General features: G+C 39.7%; 1 protein-coding gene across 1 annotated transcript; it reads left to right on the plus strand.

Moving 5' to 3' along the window:
- Positions 1 to 3,566: 3,566 nt before the first annotated feature.
- On the plus strand, positions 3,567 to 20,705 carry PTPN2 (protein tyrosine phosphatase non-receptor type 2). Its single transcript, XM_019613948.2, has 6 exons — positions 3,567 to 3,584; positions 5,716 to 5,925; positions 7,050 to 7,208; positions 14,241 to 14,431; positions 15,396 to 15,497; positions 19,906 to 20,705. The coding sequence occupies exons 1-6, from the start codon at positions 3,582 to 3,584 to the stop codon at positions 19,925 to 19,927; spliced, it is 687 nt and encodes a 228-aa protein (XP_019469493.1). The 5' UTR covers positions 3,567 to 3,581; the 3' UTR covers positions 19,928 to 20,705.
- The last annotated feature ends 1,738 nt before the right edge of the window (positions 20,706 to 22,443 follow it).

Here is a 22,443-nt window from a genome sequence, read left to right on the forward strand (position 1 = left end):
TTTTCTAATAATTATTTGACTACCATTGGCCTGTAATCTTGGATTTCCTGATTTTTTTAAAGAATGCAATTTTCGTGATACATCTGTGTTTGGACATAACATTAGCAGGAAAATGTGGAGATCATATGAGGAACAGCACAGTACACGAACACTGTAGTAAACTTTGTGGCTTAAAGCTACTGAGAGCTGAAATGCCTGGGTTTACTGGACTGTTAATGCAGGCCCCATCAGTGTTACATAGACATTCTTCTAAGTAACTTCACTCACACAAATACTTGGCAAACTTACTGTACTGAGTTCTTATTTTATGCCCTAATACTTCTATAAGGTTTGAAGAATGCTAACTCCAAATAATATTTTGTATGTAAAACAGCTAGAAGAAACAGAACATAGTTAGTTACTCAAAGGGGGGGAAAAAAACAACAAGAGCAACACAGTTCCCGGGATAATAACACTGTGAATTGCCAGTGCAGCCTTTTATAAGAATTTTGAAGTGTGTCATTAAGATTAGTGGGAACTGAGTATTCACATAGAATTGAAATGTGAGCTTAACTGTGCTCATGCACTTTAACTCTGGAGAGAGCTTTTGTGGGGACAGAATAGGAAACCATCTAGCCACTTGATGCCTGGAATATAGGATGAGTCAGAAATACAATTTTATTCCGAGTTCCAAGAATACTTAAGAAATTTTAGCATTTCCATGAAAACACAGAGAACTTAAATGCTTTACAGTACAGCTATTCAGAACTCAAGTAAATTATTTGTGTTACTTTAGCAAATCTCACTAATACACAAGCAAAACGAATATGTATCAAAAGAATCGTTTAATGTTCTTACCTGTAGGACAAAACCTGAGTATTTGTTTCTAATTTAAGAGCAATTAGAAATACAGGTGATAGGGATTTGAGGGGTAGTGTGTGGTTTTTAGGGTTAGATGGTGATATTTGACAGTTTGATTGGTTTAGATCTGTTTCGGGCAAGTGTTTGTTTTTGCTGTTGTGGCTGGAGTTGCCCAAAAACTTTGTAGAGATGATGTTCATTGGTGTCTTTTTCTCAGCTCCCCTTAAGGAAAGACTGAATGTGAAGGCTTCTATAAACCTTTGCTACAATGGAAAATAAGAACAGAGGAAAATACTGTGCTTACATGATAAATTTGTAATCATTTACTTGAAAAGCATTGCATGTCTGTGACTTGAAGTAACACCTCCAAGTGTAATGGAGAAGTTGATAAGTGTTTTAGAGCCTTTTGTTAAATGCATGCTTCATTGGATGGAGTGACTGTTTGGTGACTATCATCATATTCTGGGTGAATTGTTAGGTATTCACAGGTAATTTCTGTAAGATTCCACCATGTACAGAACGTGTAATTGATTAATCTTTTTGGCTTTCCTTGTGATGAGTACTTAAAAGAAAAGGAAAAACTGTATTTCCAGTAACTTCTGGTGTGGTGGCCAGGTAGCGTGAAGATCACCCACAGGGTATAATGCAGTGAGTGCTGATGAACTTAAGGGGAATAGATTGGTACTGGGGAATTCAGGGAAGCTTCAGGGAACAAAGGAGTATCAGAATCTGAGGGAAACCAGAGATTGGCTCGATGCTGAAATGGAGCAGTGGAAAGGAATTGAAATGTGTTTGTTTTTCCCCCCCTTACCCCCTTTGAGTAACTTTTGTTCTGAATTATGTTCTGTTTCTTCTAGCTGTTTTACATACAAAATATTATTTGGAGTTAGCATTCTTCAGGCCTTATAGAAGCACTAGGGCATAAAATAAAAATTCAGTACAGTAAGTTTGCTAAGTATTTGTGTGAGTAAAGGTGTCTGAGGCTGGGTTCCTAGAAATAAGAGTAAAGCAGCTTGAGGAGAGGTAGTAATCTAGATTTGTTGCAACGTTAGTGGTAGGAGACTTTAGAGTAAGGCTTCTTAATACATTTCAGGTGGAAGCACAGGATCAATGTAGTAATGAAGATAAGGTTAGAGTTGCTGTTGGTTTCCAGTGTTCAAAATTTTAAATGTCTGAAGAAGGTATTCTTCAGGTTATGAAGGCAGCAATCTAATGGCAGGCCGTGTTCTGTTATCTCATATATAACGTGATTTTTGTCATTGTGACTGTATGTATATTTATGTAACCGCTGCAGTGGTTGGAAGGAATTTCAGAAACATGGCATACGCTTGTTTTAAACTCTAGGACGTTCACAGCACTCTGAAAAGTTTAAGCAGGTATTTTACTTCTCATTGCATAAGAAATAAGGCATAAGAAATAAGGAGATATTAGGAAAAATATCAATTCCTTACAAGAGTCTGGGTTTTCCTTTCTTGTATGTGCTTTACAGATTTAGAAGGCATAACTCCGAGGAGAGGATACGTACTACTTTTGCAAAGCAGAATGTTTGTGAGAATTATTTAGCTGCATTATCTTCATTACAATTTTTTATATAATTTGAAAGCTGTTCTGCCAGGCATTAGAATGAGGAAATAAAGAAGGTTGTGGTAAAAGTCAGTATTTTGATTGTCAGTACTTCTGTAGTACTCCAGAGCACACCTCATTTCTATACAAATTAAATGTTAATACATTTGAGGCCTGATTGTGAAATACAAGACCACCACTGGGATTTGTGTGTATTTTTATTCATTGATATGTTAGACCATTTAAGTAGCCTATCAGCTGTCACAGCTTTTTTTTTTTTAAGGTGTGTTTATGTGAAATTTGACAAGGTGAGCATTTTCTGTCTTAACTTGGTTTGCTTGACACTGAAAGCATCAGCTTCTTTGAGCAATTGGATAGTATTTTATTCCTGTTCAGGCTCTCAGGTGACTGAATGTAAGGTGACGAGAGTTGTTCTGAGACTTTTGTCCCCTTCTTAATTGGATTATTGGATATTCACCGTACAATGATTGTGGTAAGGTTTATTTTGTGGAAAGGTTGCCTCGTTGCCTTATATTATTCTTCTGCTCTGATCCTTGCATGCTTGTAACTTGGAGCATGGCTTGCGATGGTGCTGCAGGTCCTGCCAGCTATCAGTGGAAAGCTGTGCAGTGTGGTATTATCTTCCAAGCTAACCAGTTTTAGCTGTAATTATTTGCTGTAAGCTTGTCCCAGTATTTCATGAAACATCCACTAGAATGGTTTGACAGCATTTTTCAAAAAGTTAAAATATTATATGATGACCTCTGTAGGATATTTTCTGTAGGATAGGTAGCTAGGCTTAAAGAATAAGTATTAGAAGAATACGGCACAGTAACTATAGAATAAACTGATTCTCAGTTGTCAAGCAGAAAAGCATTACCTGCTTAAACCATTTACCTACATAAACCTACTTATACCATTTATATATCTGTAAAATGTGTAGTACCTGTCTGAATCCTGAGGCTTAGCTTTTTTCTTTAAAAGAACGTTTAACATTTACAGCTTATCAGCTTTAAATAATCAGCTGTTCCTTAACTGAATTTCTGTCACTCAACAGTTGTGAATCCTTACCAAGCCAAACCTTTTCTCTCTAGAGTCTTGCAAGAGTTCATGTAGGAGGTACCTGTGGTGCATGGCTAGCCACAACTCCCCAAAACAAAGAAGTTCTTCAAGAAAGAATGGTACAGTTACTTACATAAAGACAGTATTTCAGTTGTCCAGCTTGACTGCCAAGCACCACTTGAAAGAGTCCTTCTGTGTGAGAGAGAAAATGTGGGAGGTTTCAAAGAGTCAAATGGGACTTGGCTGTATGTTTAAAAACTGCAAGTTCAAAGACCAGTCAGTTGCAGTGCTTTGAAATGAGACTCATAAAGAGAGATGAAGAGACCAGGTATTTTTAAATGAGCTTAAGTGATGGAAAATTCTGGAATGGATAAAGCTCTCATACAGTATGGGGAGGAAGAAAAAGTAATTCAGTGAACTAGAGATGGGTGAGATGTACAGTAGCATTGATCTACTTTTCCATTAGGTATAGCGTTCTCCAGATTAGTGTATGCAGGGGGGGACACTTGGCAATGTGCTGGAAGCACCGTTGTGTGTTTTTCTTTGTTTAAAGATGAGGATGCTAGTGCTTACTACAATAAGGGATTTAAAGACAAACAAACAAAACAAAACAAAACAAAAAAACAAGAAGAAAAAAAAAAACAAGAAAAACTCGACTCCATCCCACAGGTCAGCTTTATTTTCCATAGATAAGTACTGCTTTTTATTGTCTTGAGGTATAAGGGAGGCTTTCATCTGGAATACTGTTAAGAATCTTGAGGGGGAGGAGAGAGTACAGATTACCACTTCAAAAGATCACCTACATTCAGAAGAAACACCTTTAAGCTTCTCTTTACCTATTATGTTCTATCTCCGCTCTCCAGTTTTCCTCTTTATTTTGTCAGTTGATCAATTATTTTTCTGGAGATTTTTTTTTTTGAGGAAATTGCTTAGCATGTTACATTCCTTAAATTTTTATAACTACCAAACTTCTTTTCAAGAACATCTCCTTCATGATATTTTAAAAAGTTGACTAGTTAAAGTAACTCGGTGTCATTAAAACTACATCTCAGCTGAGAACACAAACTTTTTTTAATGCTTTGCTTCAGACAAATAAGAAAGGAAAATCCCTGTATTTATGTAATTGAGGAGGGTTTGGTAAGATTTCAAAAAGGAAAACTTAATGTATACTCATGTACCAAGTGTGATGGGTCAGACCGTTTTCCATGTTGAGCTTTTATCCAAAAGATGAAACATCCCTGCAAAATGTTGTGTATTTGAGGTTGAATTGAGTCACAGCAATAGATCTTGTTGTCTGTGGAAATGTGCAGTCTTGCAGTATCAGGGCAAAAGACAGTGTGAGAATATTCTTGTTCTTGTGGTAACTATGAATGAACTGGGCAATCATAGTTCCGCAAAGGAGTTTCACACGTTATCCCTCATATAGCTTGTTACTGAAAAAGAAAAATGGATTTTCTGTAATGCACGGATACCTTAAATCTATTGATGTTTCAAGTATATGCAAGTTTATGTAGATTTTAATATCCGTGGAAAAATAGGTAAAATGGAGGGAGGTTAAAAATTCCTGCAATAAAATTACTGACAAAATTGTCTCAGAATCAGCATGTAACAAGGAGAGGAGAGGCAAGGAGTAGCATTTAGCAGCAAATCTGAAGGAGTTCTGCAAAGATATGGCTCAAATTCATGACTGAAGCTTTTCAGTCATGCAGATTTGCTTACTGTTATTTTGTGTGGTGTTCGAATTCTTATTTACTTCCAATGAACGAATACTTCAAGCTCAGTCTTGTTGCACATTCTTGGTACTCTCAGTGTTGCAGTTAGTAGAAAGGAGACACTGGTACCTCTTGGTATTGTACCCTGCTCTGAGCAGAAGAGAGTGCTTGCAGTGCTGATGGGTATTTTTTCAGTCCTGTCCACCATAACATGATTGCTGTCAGCCATTAAATTGCATTAATGGTTAAGAAGGAATATTTGAAGGCAAGTAGTAAAGCAAAAAATAAAACAGTGAAAGTTTGAGAAGAGGAAAAACGATATTTAGTAATAATTTCAAAGGGGAAAAAACTACTAATGCAGGTGATGAAATGCTTCAGATTGCATCGTTAGTAGTCATCCAACTTGCAGAAAGATATTAGATTGTTTATCTGAATGGGAGTTTTAAAATAGAGTTGTATTGATTTGGACTGGGGAAATGTGTGCTAACTAAACACAAATTGAGTACTTTCTAGTTGCATTGTTTGTTTTTACTTCTAGAGTGGAGAATCCAGGATGATATCTCACTTTCATTATACTACGTGGCCAGATTTTGGAGTCCCTGAATCCCCAGCTTCATTCCTGAACTTCCTTTTTAAAGTCAGAGAATCTGGTTGCCTAAGTCCTGAACATGGACCGGCAGTGGTTCACTGTAGTGCAGGGATAGGACGATCCGGCACGTTTTCATTAGTAGACTCTTGTCTGGTTCTGGTAAGTACTTAGTTGTTTTCTGTCACTGCTTTCCTTCCCACACTCTGCCTTCGTTCCCATTGTGGGTGTTTCGGTCAGAAGGCTTTAAAACCATTTAAGGTAATGACGTATCAGTAAAAGTTTTTGTTAGGGCATCACGCTTTTTTCCTTCATGTTTTAATGATTATAAACAAAAGTCTTAAAATACACTGATAAATCTATCTGGAGGTATTTCACCCTTTTCACAGCGTTCTGGAAAGTACATAGGCAGCATTCTTTGTCTTTTGTATGAGATACACAGAATGATTGAGATTAGCCTAGGTTTAGACTCATGGACTGTATCGTTATTCATAATTTGAGTGCACTTTAAATGTTAAATAAAATTTAAAATACCTGTAAGTTTTGTGTGATTTTTTTCAAATTTCAGAATCCACTTTTGGCTCTGTTGGTTAATAGTGAGAGGTATGGCATAGGATTAAGGAAAAGGATTTCATCCTAAGTCTAAACTAGTCATCTTATGTTTTGAGTATGCCCTCTCAATTTATTCTTCAGGTTTTTTTGTGTATTTTAAAAAACCAAACAACAAAACCCAAGGTGTGTATTTTGATGCAAACATACTTTAACATTAAAAGAATTAAAGCAATCACTGCAAGGAGTGCAGATATGTGATTTAAACTGTTCCCATGAGTCTAGTGTGGAGCTCAAGATGTGTGTGTTGCATGTAAATTAGAGGATCTGCTTTAAATAAGGAAATGTCTGCCCTACTCCAAACTGCTGTTCTGTTCGGGAGTTGCAGGAAATACTACTTTATGATTCTGATTGTGATAGGCCTATTTTGAAGTACATCTTAGAATAAAACCAAGTGCATCTAAATTCCTCAAAGTTAAGACTTGATAATAGAGTACTGATTTATTTGGTTAATACGTGGTTGTAGATTTGCTTAGGACAAGCTTTCGTTAATTATTTACTTTTTATTTTTCCTGTGAAAACCAATTTAGAAACTTGAGGTGTTAATTTCTTATGTAACTAATAGGAACATAATGTGACAAAATTAATTTTTAGTTTGCATTTTGTGATTCACATCTTTTTATCTGTAATTTTTCTTAACCGTATCTATGACACTTTCAATATAACCTTCTTTACAGATGGAAAAAAAGGATCCGTTTTCTGTAGATATTAAGAAGGTGTTATTGGATATGAGAAAATACCGAATGGGACTTATTCAGACACCTGATCAACTAAGATTTTCATATATGGCCGTAATAGAAGGAGCAAAATTTATAATGGGGGATTCAACTATACAGGTAATTACTTTAGCTCTGTGTGTTTAAGCATAAACAGTAGACTGCTAACAGTAGTTAAAAATGAGCTCTGAGCTACTTTAAAATCATCAATTTTGTGGGTTTAAAATAAACTACCTTTTTCAGTATGTTTCTTGAGGGTATTAAAGGTACAGTCCTTTCTAGCTGCTAAACTCCTAATCCTGTGTAAGTGTCTTCTCTGAGATACAGACAAGTTATTTTTGCATTTCTAATTTTAAAAAGATCAAGTCAGTATTTTCAGTGCTGAAAAGCAGAAGTAATACTCGGTATCTTTGAAAAGATAACAACAATCTCTGCTGGATTTCCCTTCTTGCCCTATGTTTTCTTAGCAGTAATAATTGCCTGATGGTAAAAATGAGCTTTATTAGTAAAGCTTCATTTTTTTTTTTCATATCCTTTAAATTTTATATTACACTTAGTAGAATCTAGCTAAATATTGTGAATTTCAGAGATTACCAAATCTTACTGCTCTGTCAGTGTAGTTTGCAGTAATTATGGTAGCTACAGCTATTTCAAATGTCTGTGTGGGGGAGGGAGGGCCAGGAGGAGAGGTTGTGTAACAGACTTAATTCTGCTTTCATATGCTAGGGCTTTTTGATTGATTCATTAAAATTAGTGAAGCAGATCAGCTTAAACATGCATCTCCTGCTGTTCTGGAAGTTGTCAGATTCTTCTTCTAGGATTTTTTTCTTGACTTGCTATGTATATAAAATCATTTTACACAGTTACTTACCAACATGTAGAGAGTTTGCTGCTCATCTAACAGCTGCACTGAGGGCCTAGAATACTGCATGATTCATCCAAACGTGTACAGCCTCCTACCTTTCTGGAGCTTTCTTTCTGGGAATATGAACGTGTTCTCTTCCCATAATTTTCCTGCTTTGTTTATTAAAAAGCTGTGCTTCAAGTTGTGCAGCTCTGCTTCCCACGTACTTGCAGAAACAAGAAATCTTGCAATATAGATAGACAGAAGGAAGTGTTGTCAACTTGGAATACTCTCATCAACTTTGTTATTTCTGCATTCTGCATGTTTTCTGTGATGATTGTTCAGATGGCCTGTCTTAAGTCAGTGTTTTCTGCAGTGTAGTTAGTTGTGGAGATGCTTTTCTCTTTCTGCATCATGGTCATGTGCAGAAAATCAATACGTGTTTGACCCAAGCCTGCAGTACATACAGAAGCATTTCCCCTTTCAAGGTCAGCTAGATTTTTTTTTTCCCCACCCATAGAGAATTGTTGCACTGTCCAGAGTGTGAGAGGTGTTGGAGTGAGCATGTAGTAATGACAGATTTCTCTAACACTAACCAAATGCTGGTCTCTGACTTCCCCATGGATTTCAGTAAAACTCTGCAGGCAAGCAGTTTACTGGCCTATAATGGAGTGATGGCGTTCGTAGATGGGGAAGGGTGATGGATGTCATTTACCTGGACTTCTGTGAAGCCTTTGACATGGTCCCTCACCACATGCTTCTCTCTAAATTGGAGAGGTGTGGATTTGAAGGATGAACTGTTTGATGGATTAGGAGTTGGTTGGCTGGACACAGCCAAAGGGTTGCGATTAATGGTTCTGCATCAGGGTGGAGACCGGTCACAAGCGGTGTCCCTCAGGGATCAGTCTTGGGACCGGTGCTCTTCAACATCTTCATCAGTGACATAGATGATGGCATTGAGTGCACCCTCAGCAAGTTTGTGGATGACACCAAGCTGAGCAGTGTGTTCAATACATTGGAAGGAAGGGAATCCATCCAGAAGAACCTGGACAGGCTGGAGAAGTGGGCCCATGAAAACCTAATGAGGTTCAATAAGGGCAAGTGCAGGGTGCTGCACTTTGGCTGGGGCAATCCCAGGTATTTATACAAACTGGGGGAAGAATTCCTTGAGAGCAGCTCTGTGGAGAAGGTCCTGGTGGACGAGAAGCTGGACGTGAGCCAGCAGTGTGCACTTGCAGCCCAGAAGGCCAACTGTGTTCTCGGCTGCATTAAAGGAGATGGCCAGCAGGGAGAGGGAGGTCATCCTCCCTCTCCACTTGACATTTGTGAGGCCCCATCTGGAGTACTGCATGCAGGCTGGGGTCCCTAATAAAAGAAAGACACAGAACCCTTGGAACGAGTCCAGAGGAGGGCCGCTAAGATGATCAGAGGGCTGGAGCACCTGTGGAGAAAGGTTGAGGGAACTGGGCTTATTTAGCTTGGAGAAGAGAAGACTTTAGGGAGACCTCACTGTGATCTTCCAATACTTGAAGGGAGCATATAAACAGGAGGGGGAACAAATGTTTATCAGGGTGGATAGTGATAGGACAAGGGGGAGTGGTTTTAAACTGTGATAAGGGAGATATTGGTTAGATATTAGGAGGAATTTTTTCACTCAGCGGGTGGTGACACACTGGCACAGGTTGCCCAAGGAAGTTGTGGATGTCCCATCCCTGGAGGCATTCAAGGCCAGGCTGGATGTGGCTCCGGGCAGCCTGGTCTGGTGGTTGGCAACCCTGCACATAGCAGGGGGGTTGAAACTAGATGATCATTGTGGTCCTCTTCAACCCAGGCCATTCTGTGGTTCTATGAAACACAGCCCACACTTGGCTGCAGCTGTATTATTTATATCAGGATTGGAGAATACTTTTCCTCTCACTTAGCACATCTGGGGCTTCCACCCAAGACCCTCACAAAGGGAGACCCACAGAGTTGTGTGGTTGGTGCGCTGATAGCGTGGTTTTGTAACTAAAGCACTGACTTGCTTCCTGATAGTACTGCAGTACTATGTGCTATAAATGAGATGGAACAAGCCTCAAGTTTTCAATAAAATTCCTTCTTAACAAAGTTAAATTGTTTCAGTGACGCAGCAGAATAACTTGTCACTCTTCAGAAAACAGCTGTTGAAATGAGTGGACTCAGGTAAACGAATTTGTGGCTTTGAAAGTACAAGGTTGGTTTAATTGCTTAGATCCACAGAGGTGTTTTGCCGACATGGAACATCACAGCTTTGTACTGATGTTTGTGAATCCCCAAAACTGGAGCTGTTGTTCAGCTGACAGGATCAGGTGAAAATCTTACTATTGCCCATACATCTTATTTATTGTATCCATTTGTTCCAAGAGGCAATACAGGCCCTAAAGCTTAGCTACCTTACTCAAACGTTTTGGTTGTTATTTTGAGGATGATTGTATGACAGTGATGGAAACTTCATCACTTGTTTGTTCCAGACATCATTTCACAACCTCAGTTCCAGAGATGCATTTTTATTTTTATTTTTATTTTTAAGTTGCAGATGCTATCGTCTAATTGGAAACTTTAACACCACAGTCCTTGCTGCTTGTTTGCCTAAAGGTGTACTTTTTTTGCAGTCTTGACATTCAAATAGTCTTGTCATGGAGATTTAAACTTAACATTTCATTCTGAACTAGCCATTTGAGCCAACTTATTGCATTTGCAGTACAATGAGTGGTGGGAAATTCCTTTTGTGAAGTAAAATTAGTAAGCTTGTCTCTGATTTCAGTTCTTCCTATGTGCTCATTACCCCAGATTTAGTATTTGTCTTAGCCAGCAAATATCTTATTGACACAGTCTTGTGAGAAGACTTTCTCTGGAAGTAAAGTGAATCTACGCTGTGGATTTTCTTAAATTGTTAGTGGCGGTTTCTTTATAAAGCGAAACAAAAGCTGTGCAGTGGAGGAGTTAGTTTATTGCGAATGCTGATTCAATGGCTGGAAAATCAGCATCGTGGGGTGGGTAGTCTGAGTAGCTTCATTTATGAATAGCTATGGTTTTGACATCAGTTTCTGAGGAATATATTTTTAGGTCTGTCTTGAATTTGTTCAACAGATGACAATCTGGCACTCGTTTTGCAAAGAGTCCATTCACAGTTGATCTTTCTAATCACAGACATTTAAAAGTGATTAATGGACCCCAAGGTATTCAATGTCCTTATTTTGGCAGCAATTCTTTGCCTTCCTTTTACCTTCTGTTACTTGCAGGTTTTCTTATGCGTAAACTTTTTTTCATGCAAGAAAGACTTCAGAGAAGTCATCATTAGGACAAATGTCTAGCATACCAATTTAGTTTTTATTTTCATTTATTTTTTCCTTCCATCTTGTTTCAGAATACTTCTCCAAGCAAAGTGAATTTCTGTCTTGTGATGTAGTAGATCTGTAGGCTAATGGGACTTAGATGAATTAACAGATTGCAACTTTGGTATCAGTAACGCTGGTTGTTTTTAGGCAGCTCTTGCACGTAAGAACCTACTGTGTTTTGGAGCCAAGAAAGGTAACAGCACAGTGTAGGCATATGGAGAAAGAGAGTAAGGTGACAAGAAATCACTGAATAGTGCAGGACCGTACAAGACAAGCTTACTTCCTCATTTTGGAGCTATTGTGAATAGTATAAACCAGCATCTTCACTGTATCATCATGAAATAGAGAAATATGAAAAGGGATCATTGAATGATATGGAGGACGTAGTTACCCAGAGGTTCAGCGCATGCAATAGAGGCCTTGGAAAAAGGCTGAAGAAATGGTGGATGATAGAGTTAGAACATATCAAATGCTGTATAGAGGCCTTGCTTTGGGTTTCCTTCCTACCTCCTTACCCACAGCTTTCTGGACAGGCTGGGCAGAAGCCCTAATTACTCTTACAACAGTGGCTCCTAGGTAAAGAGTGTTCAGTTGTAGAGCAAGAAGGCATGTGACACTAGGAGTACAGCAGTTATACTGAGGACTGTAGTGTGGAGCTGCCCATGAGCCCATGAGTGTCAGGTACTGGATTTCTGTTTACTGTAAACAGTTTCTCAGCTTCATGTCTCTGGTTTGAGTGAACTTAGCAAGTGGTTTTTGAGATGAGTAAAACTTCAGTCTCTTTATTGATGACCTGGATGAGGGCATTAAGAGCACCCTGAGTAAATTTGTGGATGACACCAAGCTGGGTGGAAGTGTCGATCTGCCTGGAGGTAGCGAGGCCCTACAGAAGGATCTGGACAGGCTAGAGAGCTGGGCTGAAGCCAATGGGATGAGGTTCAAGGCTGAATGCCAGGTCCTGCTCTTGGACCACAACAACCCCAGGCAATGCTACAGGCTTGGGGCAGAGTGGCTGGAGGATTGTGTAGAGGAAATGGACCTGGAGGTATTGGTTGATGCTCGGCTGAACATGAGGCAGCAGTGTGCCAGGTGGCCAAGAAGGCCAATGGCATCCTGGCTTGTATCAGAAATAGCGCAGCCAGCGGGAGCAGGGAAGTGATCGTCCCTCTGTACTCAGTGCTGGTGAGGCCACATCTCAGGTGCTGTGTTCAGTTTTGGGCCCCTCACTGCGAGAAAGACATTGAGGCCCTGGAGCACATCCAGAGAAGGGCGACAAAGCTGTGAGGGGTCTGGAGCACAGGTCTTATAGAGAGCAGTTGAGGGAGCTGGGATTGCTTAGTCTGGAGGAGAGGAGGCTCAGAGGAGACCTTATCACTCTCTATAACTACCTGAAGGGAGGTTGTAGTGAGCTGGGGACAGCCTCTTCTCTCTGTAGCTAGTGATAGGATGAGAGGGAATGACCTCAAGTTGTGCCAGGGGAGATTCAGGCTGGATGTTAGGAAATACTACTTCTCCAAAAGAGTCAGGCACTGGAATGGGCTGCTCAGGGAGGTGGTGGAGTCACTGACCCTGGAGGTGTTCAAGGAATGTTTGGATGTTGTGATGAGGGACATGGTTTAGTGAGAACTATTGGTGATAGATGGACGGTTGGACTGGGTGATTTTGTGGGTCTTTCCCAACCTTGGTGATTCTGTGATTCTATGGATGCTGGCAGAAGAGAGATGATCTAATTAGAAAGTGGTGCTGTACTTGTGCCTTTGTGCTATTGATGTCACATCAGTTGCAAAATATGTATTAAAAAAAACTACAATCTCCAAAGCCATTATACTAAAATATAAACAATGTAGAAGGAAGATATTTCAGCTCCTTCTACAATGTTGATGTTTTCTGATGCCAGCATTACATCTAAGAAGGGTAGTCTTGTATATCTAGATTTTGGCAAGTCTTAGGAAACTTCAAAACCTCTTCCTTGTTTTCTTCATAGGAGTCTCTGACAGACTCTGTTCATTTTATTTTTTTCCTGTCAGTTGTATAAGGACATGTCAGTACTATCCTAATTTTCAATGCAGATTTACTATGCTAAGCCTGCCCTTCCCATTCCTTTTTTCAAATTCCCTATCTCATTCCAAAAAACAAGTTTCCTTAAGCCTTTTGAAGGCTGTAGGAATTAATTTGGGTGGCCATTTATCTAATGAGAACTGTCTCATCTCTGAGATGTAGTGTGAACTTCTCTAAAAACAAAGGAAAGTATACATCAGCAATCCCTACAAAATACTGCTGAAGTAAAGACAGCTTGTGCTGTTCATGCAGCAAAACCTGATCTTCTGATCTTTAATATGAATATTCTTAAGAGTTTTGTGCTTATCTGTCATGTAAAAGTAAGAAAATGTAATCACTGGAGTCTTTGATTAAAATTTGTGTAATTAGTTACAGCCATCATACCTACCACTCTGTGTTGGTAGGAATGGCTGTAATATTTGGTCTGTCTGGGAATTGTTTATGCTGGCTCGTTAGATTTTCTTTTTTTTTTTTTCTTCAGAACACACACCTTCACTGCAGTGTTCTCGCATTTGGTTTTAGCTCTGTTGCTGAAGTATAGTGTAATTAGCAAAGTTAATATTTGTCATGGTTGTGCTATTACACTATCCCTTACAGTAAATTTAGGGAGAATGTGTTCTTGGTGGTAGAAGTTGATTTGTGAATTGCAGTAACTGAGAAAAATATGTTAGCAAGATCCTAGTATTTCAGCAGCATTAAGTATTTCTACTAATATAACCGGCCTGTTGTTGGAGAACATCTTTGTCTGACCTTGTTTATTTGTCTAGTAACTTCTATTTTTGATCTCATAGATCCTTTAATCCACATCTGCAGCTATTCTGTAGGAAGTTATCTTAGCCAAAGAGTACCTTCAGTGTTAGGAGAATGTTTGAAACATATTCTTCTTGTTTGCAGAAACGGTGGAAGGAGCTCTCTAAGGAGGACCAGGCGCCAAGTAGCGAGCAGTCTCCTCCACACCCAGCCAAAATAACCACCGAGAAGTACAATGGGAACAGCGTAGGCCTGGAGAGTAAAGATCAAATGGATAAAATAAGTACTGGGCTGTCCACTAAAGTTCAGGATGGCACAGATGGAAACGTTGAAAGGTAGGTAAAATGAAGACACTCTTTAGAAGACAGGTGCTTTTTGAGGAGTTGAGTTACTGTGGGCTTTTCTGATCATAAACCTTGAAGATCTTTCTTTAGCAGAGGGAAAGGACAGGAGTCTTATTATATTTTTTTTTTATCTTCAGATATTTACTTTGATAAATCTTCATTGTGTAAAGGTCAAGAGAAAAAAACAGACGCCTACTTCAGCTTTAGATGTCTCTAAACCTCAAGCTTGCAATCGTTTTCCTGTAGTTTATCTGTGAATTAGGTCCTAAAAATACCCAACATAATTCAATACACATTTTAAATTCTATAACAACTTTGGTAAAATACACAGTGCTTTAGAAGCACAAAGGTTTTTATCACCTGCCATTTCCAGTTTGGTGTTTGAAATTGCATGATGGAAGCCACATCTTACCTTCCATTCGTGTTACATGTTCACAGATTTCTGTGGTTTAGCTATGGTATATGAATTGTCTTTCTGTATCAAGTTAATATTTTTTGTGAGTACAGATGCCTGAGCTCCTGGATTTACTTGAGTTGAGGTTGCTGTGTGCTGCAGTATTGGGATGGAGTTGCTTTGGGCACTGTGTCCCTGGGGTCTGCCCATATTGCTATGGGGCCAGAGGCCAAGGCTGGATTGTGCAGAGCTGCATGAATGTGAGCCCTGTAGCAAGGGCAGGCATCACATATTGCAGGTGCTCTCATCTCGTACCTTATGCTGCACATACCTGCAGCCTCCATGTGAAACATCTCAGCTAGCATGAGAGTAAGAGGCAAATAATCCATCTAATTCCATTCCCCGTTGAATGCTTACACCAAGGGCTCTTTACATCTTTGCATACGTCATTTGCTAACTTTATGGGGCTTCACTTACCTGAAACTACTTATGTGAAGATTGTTGGAACAGAATGTACAGTTGAAGAGTTACCTTTTGCTTATTTTTTCTTTTTTCTTCAAGTGCTGCCCGAAAACGACTGCGAGACGATAGGAAAGCTAACACAGCACAGAAGCTCCAGCAGATGAAGCAGAAGCTAAATGAGACTGAAAGAAAAAGAAAAAGGTGGTTATATTGGAAACCTATTCTTGTTAAGATTGGGTTTGGTACACTGATTTTAGTTGGCGCTTATTTTTGCTGGAAAATGTATTTTCAAGAACATTCCTTGTAAGTAACAGTAAGCTTGTCTGCTCCAGCAGCTGATTTTGCTGCAAGTTATTGACCAGGGGTGTGACTCTAAGCAGTAAACTCCTTACACCTGGAATGGGTACAGACCATTACATACAATAGAGGATGTATGTAAACTTGATAATCTGTCAACATCTCAGGACTTTCCACTGCAGGTATTTAAATGAACTGCTACCCCCCAACAGAGTTGTTATTTTTTGTTTATATAAGCAGGTACAAATGTGCTGCAACTTTCAAAAATGGTCTACTGGATCTAGAGCAAACCCTGAACCACAGAGTTGTAGCTACTGAAGGCTGTTTGGATTTAAATTTACATGCCTGACATAAGCAATAAACAGTGTTGTACCATTACGTTATTAATACCAAGAAGTTATCCTTCAATGTGTGTAATGTGTAATGTACCGGTGACACGAGCATAAACATTTTATATTCTTATGACCTAGGATAAATATATTTTATAATTGCATATTTAATCTTTTTGTAGTTCACTGTACTTTAAAAGCTCAGTTTGTACAAATTTCTGACCAAAAAAAATTTGATTTAGAAATTACGTGTAATTTGTGCATGAAAATACTAGTGCAACCATACCCCGTATTTTGACTCTCAGATTTATGATGTGAGCAGCTAGGGGTCTGATGAAGCACTTAGCAATTTCTACTCTGTTACTTTGCATTCCTTATTTATTTTTTGTAGTTTTTGTTATTTAAGTAAGGCTTGGGAATTTGAATTTTTTAAGGCTTTGGAGAACATAGCCCCCACTGAAAAGTATACTGTTCAACTGATCAATGTATTCAGACTTCAGCTACTGTTTGAAGGCCAACTTTGTTAAAGTTCTGACATTCCATTAAATGTGAAACATGTTCTGTGTGTCTATAGATTAATTGCTATAAAGAATAAAATCCATTTATCAGTAGTATACATAGAAAGCACCTCAAAGAAAACTACTTTGTCTTCCAAGTGTGGTTTTGATAGAAAGCAAATGCTGGTAGTATTCCCTGTGGCCAGTATTTTCAGTTGTTAGCCACTTTCAGAATTTCACAAAGTGTAGAATTACTCTTCAAGTTGCTGTATATGAGAGGCGTGAAAGTAAAACACTCAGTGATGGGACATTTTGGGAATACCTATCCTGTAGGCACTTTAATATTGAGTGGTCTCTTTCCATTACTTGGACGATAACACTTGCTAAACAGTAACCGAACACAGATCACTTGCTGTCCTTTCAGTTCTCTTGAAACACAGAGCTTATGTGGTGTATTAAGTTGAAACTTATTATTTTGTAGTATTGGACTGCACTTTGAAACCTGGATTTATTTATTCAAGTATTGACTTGTTGGGTGACTTCAGAGAAGTTGTGTTGACCTTCTCCACTGTCCTAGCTTGATTGTTTTCTGCTTGGGTGTGTCCTCTTGGGATTCCTTATTAAGGTTTTTTTTTTTTTGTTTATTCATAAAGCACTTTTTGGATTGATTGCTGAAAAATACTGAGAGAGCTAGACTATTTGCTCTTCTTCCAGAGGAACTGACAGGTTTCCAGCACATTAGAGCTCAGCAGTATTTGCCAGGTATGGGGCCCAAACAGGCTGACATAAGTACGCAAGGCTGACTTGTGCGTACTCTTTGAAACTCATTTCACAATAGTTAACGTTATTATTTTGAACTACACTGTTTATATAGTAAACAAATGCTAAAGTGTCCTGATAAGGAAAACAAGTGTAGTTCCTTGGAACACGCAGTTCTGCATTTGGGAAATGGTGTGTCAGTAGAACAAAGATAATTTGTCCTGTAGCATTGCTGACCTGCTGTACAGCTCTAATAGCAGAGCAGCATGGCAGTGGCTGTGACACAGTACGGGCAGGCAGCTTATGCATTTTAAGGCACTCATAATTTTGACAACTGCAATAAGTTAGCCAACAAGTTGGATGGAAGATTCTTTTCTTTCTCCTTTAATTGGGAAGATTGAGGATTTTTGAAGTATCAGCTGTAACTGATACACCGTGTAAATTTATGTGCCTTATAAAATATATCTTGGCTTTAGAAAACCACATCGAATGTAATTAAATGCTTTTATAAAGAAGAAATATTCCAGACTTAATTCAAAATACCTAAAAACAGCTAAGGAAAAAGTGCAGGCAAAAGCTTCAGTGAAAACATTGTCATTTATCACCTTTTGTGTTTGCTTTAGATGAGGTTTTTCTGGTCCGCCAGCATCCTCCAGATGCTGAACTCTGGGTCTTGGCAGGTTCTCACTTCAAATTTTCCCTGATTCCAGCTTCTCCGTTTTGGCTTTCTGTTGTGTAGCTGCTGAAGAGGCCCTCTTTGTTGGGAGGGGGCTGTGGGGCAGGGCAGCAGGGAGCCATTTTCTGTCATCTCACATTACCTTCTCATGCAGTAGAGTAAAAGGAGCATCTTCTAATGGTAATAGGTGAAATTTTGTTTGGTTACATCCTTATAAGTATCTTCAAGATCTGAGCTTTCTTAAATTGAGTTATGTACCAGTACAAGTCTTTGACAAAACAATTTGAACGGTGAGTTTTCTGTGAGTGGGAGGGACATGAGTATTACATCTCTTAGAACATCCCAGGTGTCAGATTGGATAAAACTTCTTTCTGGTCTCTCAGCGTCAGATTTGGGATTGGGATAAAACACTTCAACAGTGTTTGACTGCAAACTGAGCCTTGTGGTATTTAGTTTTTCTGTAGGATGAAAATTTAGAGCAGTTGTGTACAAGTTGGATGTTAAATAAGAATAAATGTGGGTCAGAATGAAGGCTTGTCAGTCCCAGGGATGTTTGTTTTAGGAAATGCTTAAAGAATGAAAATGAAGGAAATGCCTTCTGCCACCCCACTCCCCCAATTCCTGGCATTTCTGTTGGCTGTTTCCATGGCACTTCCAAAGTGCTTTTGCACTTTTGAAGTGTTAACTGCGTTGGGCTTTTCCTTGGTTTGGAAATATGTTGGTCAAAATGCTTGAGGTGTACTGGATGTCAGAATTTGATCAAACGGTGTTTGACTCTCAGATGAAAGCTTTATACAAATCCATGTGTTTTTATGAAAATACCACCAAGAAATGTTTGGATCTCAGTTGCAAGTGGTTTGGAGTTAGTCATTAAGTCCTTCTGTTTGATTATATTTTTCCACTTAGTGTCACAGTACAGCTTGAAATGTATTAAGAAAATTGAATTCATTGCGAAACAGAGTTCTGGAAAAATCAGAGATTTATTTTATGTATATAAGAAACTGGAAGTGAAACCCAGATAACTTTGTTAGGTTTTGACTGAAATGGTTTGCTTGCATCAATTGATATTCCACTGAGTAGGGAAGAAGTAGAAATGTATACACATGTGCATGTGTTGGCCATGAGCAGCCTGGTGAGCTTTAAGTTCAATGAATGTTAACTCAATTATTTAGCTTGCTGCTGGCATTATGCTTTAACCTGACACACTTGATGACTGCACAAGGGACTTAATTTAGTGACAAAAGAGGAAGTCTTCTGCATGGCCAAGTGGCTTAAGTCACAGAATGGAGTTTGCAAAGTTGCCGTAACACACAGTAGTCTTCCTGGGTTCTTTAATCCTGACACTCCAAAGGTTTAGGTCAGTCTTTCATTTTCATGTATGAAAAATAAAAAGTGTTCAAAATTGTACTTCTGTCTGAGTCGTTATTTAAATTGGATGAGTACTCGGGATAACTTTTTCTATTCTAATTGAACAGAAGAACCCTGCTGTTGTGCATCAGCATAGTGCTTGCAGAACGTAGAAGCATTTTGCTTGTAGCACACTGGCTATTTAGTACTGTGGGCTGTGTGTGTTCCTTGGAGCGTAGCCTTTCTTCCTAAGAGCAACACACCTCATGTACTGAGGAAGATGTTCCAACAATCAGACCTTGCCTAAGAACACTTCCGTGCCTCTCTCTGTGCCAGGATTGGCCTATAGAGCCACAGAGGTGGCAAGTCTGCTGAGCTGCAGCCTTCTGCAGTCCCACTCAGGTCAAAGAAGACTTCTGCAGCACTTGTGGCTTAGTGCATGTGTAAGTGGCTCGCTGAGCTGACCTGTACTTGGAGCTCTGCAGCGAGTACGTGCCTTACGCGGTAACGTGGGAATAGCTTCCCAAAGTGCAGCAGCTTCCCAAGAGTGCTTGCCGCAGACAAGTGATCAGTAGTCACTTCAGTGCATGCGTGAGCAGCTGTTTGTGTTCTGTAGTGAGTTGCCAACCCGTTGTCTGTTCTGATTTCTCTGTCCTTGCACTGTGTACTGAATCGGTGACTTTCTTTTGCGTTGTATGTCGTAGGCCGAGACTGACTGACACCTAAGCCTCCAAGACTTGTGAATATTCTGCAGCTATAAACTGCAAATTATTGACATGCAAAGCAAGACATGAACCCCTCTTCGGGAACAAAAGTGAGGTCCGTTAAGTACCGGGAGGACCTCAGTTATCTGTTTACAGCGTAAACTGCATCCAGGGGACGAAGAACACCACCAGCATGCTACTTTGCAAAACAAAATGACTTGCTGTCTTGTGTTTTTATAATGCCTGTATTAATGTAGAAAGATGTAAAAGAAATAAATTAGGAAATATTTTGTTTTGTACTGCCACTCTTACTGTATTTTTATACGATTTTGGCAGCATTAAATATTTTTTTAAATTGACAACGTGCTGTTGTGTGCGAATTGTGTTAGGAAGCAACTGTTAAAAGCTTATTTGGAGCTAGAAGAAATGTTTCACCTCATGGCGTTTCCTGATACCCTGTCTCAACTGGAACATTGCTACATATTCTTGCTAGAATGGGCTTTATGCAAATATTTCAATGAATGTTCAGTATTGTAGTCTCAGCTGAGAGGAACTCTTGCACATTTCTTTTTGTAATACACCACTAAGAACGTTATTTCATTAACCTGCCCCATTGATTTGGTAATCCTTATGTTTGCTACCAAATATACGCAGAATGTTTGGAGTAACTTTGGGAATGTGTTCTGTTGTTCTGCCTTCAGGGAAGGGGGAGTCTCACTGCCCACCCCTTCCTGCAACGAATGGGCTGAGGGCCAGGTGCCCAGGTGGAGCCTTTCATTAAAGGGTTTTGTATTGTGCCATCAGTGTGTGTTACGTGTAGTATTTCACTTCACGTATCTGATTTATCAGTGCTTTGAGCAGCTGGAGTGGGAGGGGGTGAACTGGAACAGCCCGAAGTTGGTTTAACGGACTCAGCAGTATTTCCAGCCCTGTGCCTTCTGCTATGGGAGCTAAGTTTAATTCTGTGCTCGTGGGAGCTCTGGTAGTTTCAGGTAAACGTTCATTCACTGAAAAGCTGTATTTTATGCATGTCTAAACTACTTTGTGGTGGGAGGTTTTATATGTGATTTACACTTCACATACTTCTGCAACAGGATTTTTGTGTAAACCCTTAAGTCCCTGAAAGCAGGGAGAAGAAAACTACTTGGAAGGCACAGGGCTATGGGACAGTATTTCTGCTAGAATACACAACCTGAAATCCTAACTTGGGTTTGAGGCTGACTGATGAAAGAGTTGTACGTAGCTGAACAGGGGAGTACTTCAAGCAGTTATTTAAACCAAATAAGTGCTCAGCACCACCATGAAATAGTCTCAGTCATGAGCACTGGGTTTGTCACAGTTACATTCAGCTTCATTTTGAAGTTGGTGTGGCTGTGCCTACTTCTAGTGAAGGACAGAGGTCTGGCCTATGCTGCAGCAAACCTCATTGCTGCAGAATGCAGGAGTGCAGCCTGCTTGTAGCACTGTCTGCATCTTTGGACACAGCTCTCAGCAGTTTGTGCCTTCTAATTTGAGATTTACATTTTCATTATTTTCCTTCTCTCTGAACTGTGAGTTGCCATAATATGTTTGGTGATGGGCAGCACGTGTTCACACTGCTGTATTTCACCTGCTGCTATCTCTGATAGCTGTCCAATATGCAGTAACTTGTACTTCGTGGTGTGCACTGAGCGTACTTTGGCCCTCGTCCCACAGTGACTCAATTCTCAAATTGCTCTTCAGGGCTTTAACAGCCACTCTCTCAGCTGAGTGGGTCATGGGGCTGCCTCAGCGAGCACAGGGAACTGAGAGCAGTTCCCAAACAGATGGGCAGTACTGTGGCAGCAGCAGTGTGAGGACACAGGCTCAGGAAGTCCCAGCACGTGCCTCACTTCTCTGTGCAGGGCTCTCAAGTTCTGCTGTGAAACATGAAGGCAAAAAGAGGATGGGCTGCTTCTTGAGACAAAGGTGAAATGGGTTTCCAGTTGGAGGCTTAAATTGGCTGCTGGACCCATGCCTGCACACTGAGGCTTTTTAATTACTGTTTCCCCTTGCTTCAAAGCAAAACAATTTAGGCTTGGAATATGAGCTATCACAGCTGTTTACTGATGAAGACAGCTCTGCAGTACGCCACCTGCTGAAATGCTGCATCCCAGGTACCACTCAGCATACATAATGCTGCATCCTGATTACTGCAACTATTTGATACCATCATTCCCTGTTTGCTGAGCTTTCTGTAGATACCCAAGCACCACTTGCTTGTCACCCTAATTAGGCTTATCCTTCAGATTATTTATGTCTTCTTAAAAACACAGAAGCTGACCTGAGTATTTCAAAGGTTGTTTTTAGTACTTTGTATGCTTTCTATCTACATAATAGATTTCTGGACCTCAAACAAAGCTGATGCCTGCCTCCAGCAGCTGCAGGGAGCCTCATGAGGGGCTGCTATCTGCACAGAGCAAGTTCCTCAAACGCCAAAGCTTTCCACAAATGAACTCCCAGTGTGCAACACATGGACTGCCCCCCGGCTGGAGTGCTAAGCGTCAGACAGAAGCCCAG

The sequence above is a fragment of the Meleagris gallopavo genome, chromosome 3 (assembly GCF_000146605.3).
Source record: "Meleagris gallopavo isolate NT-WF06-2002-E0010 breed Aviagen turkey brand Nicholas breeding stock chromosome 3, Turkey_5.1, whole genome shotgun sequence".
NCBI classification, from domain to species: Eukaryota; Metazoa; Chordata; class Aves; order Galliformes; family Phasianidae; genus Meleagris; species Meleagris gallopavo.

Coding starts and splice junctions, on each gene's coding strand:
- PTPN2 (XM_019613948.2), top strand. Junction 7,209..14,240: donor TGGGGGATTCAACTATACAG/GTAATTACTTTA, acceptor TCTTGTTTGCAG/AAACGGTGGAAGGAGCTCTC. Junction 15,498..19,905: donor ACTGAAAGAAAAAGAAAAAG/GTGGTTATATTG, acceptor TGTATGTCGTAG/GCCGAGACTGACTGACACCT.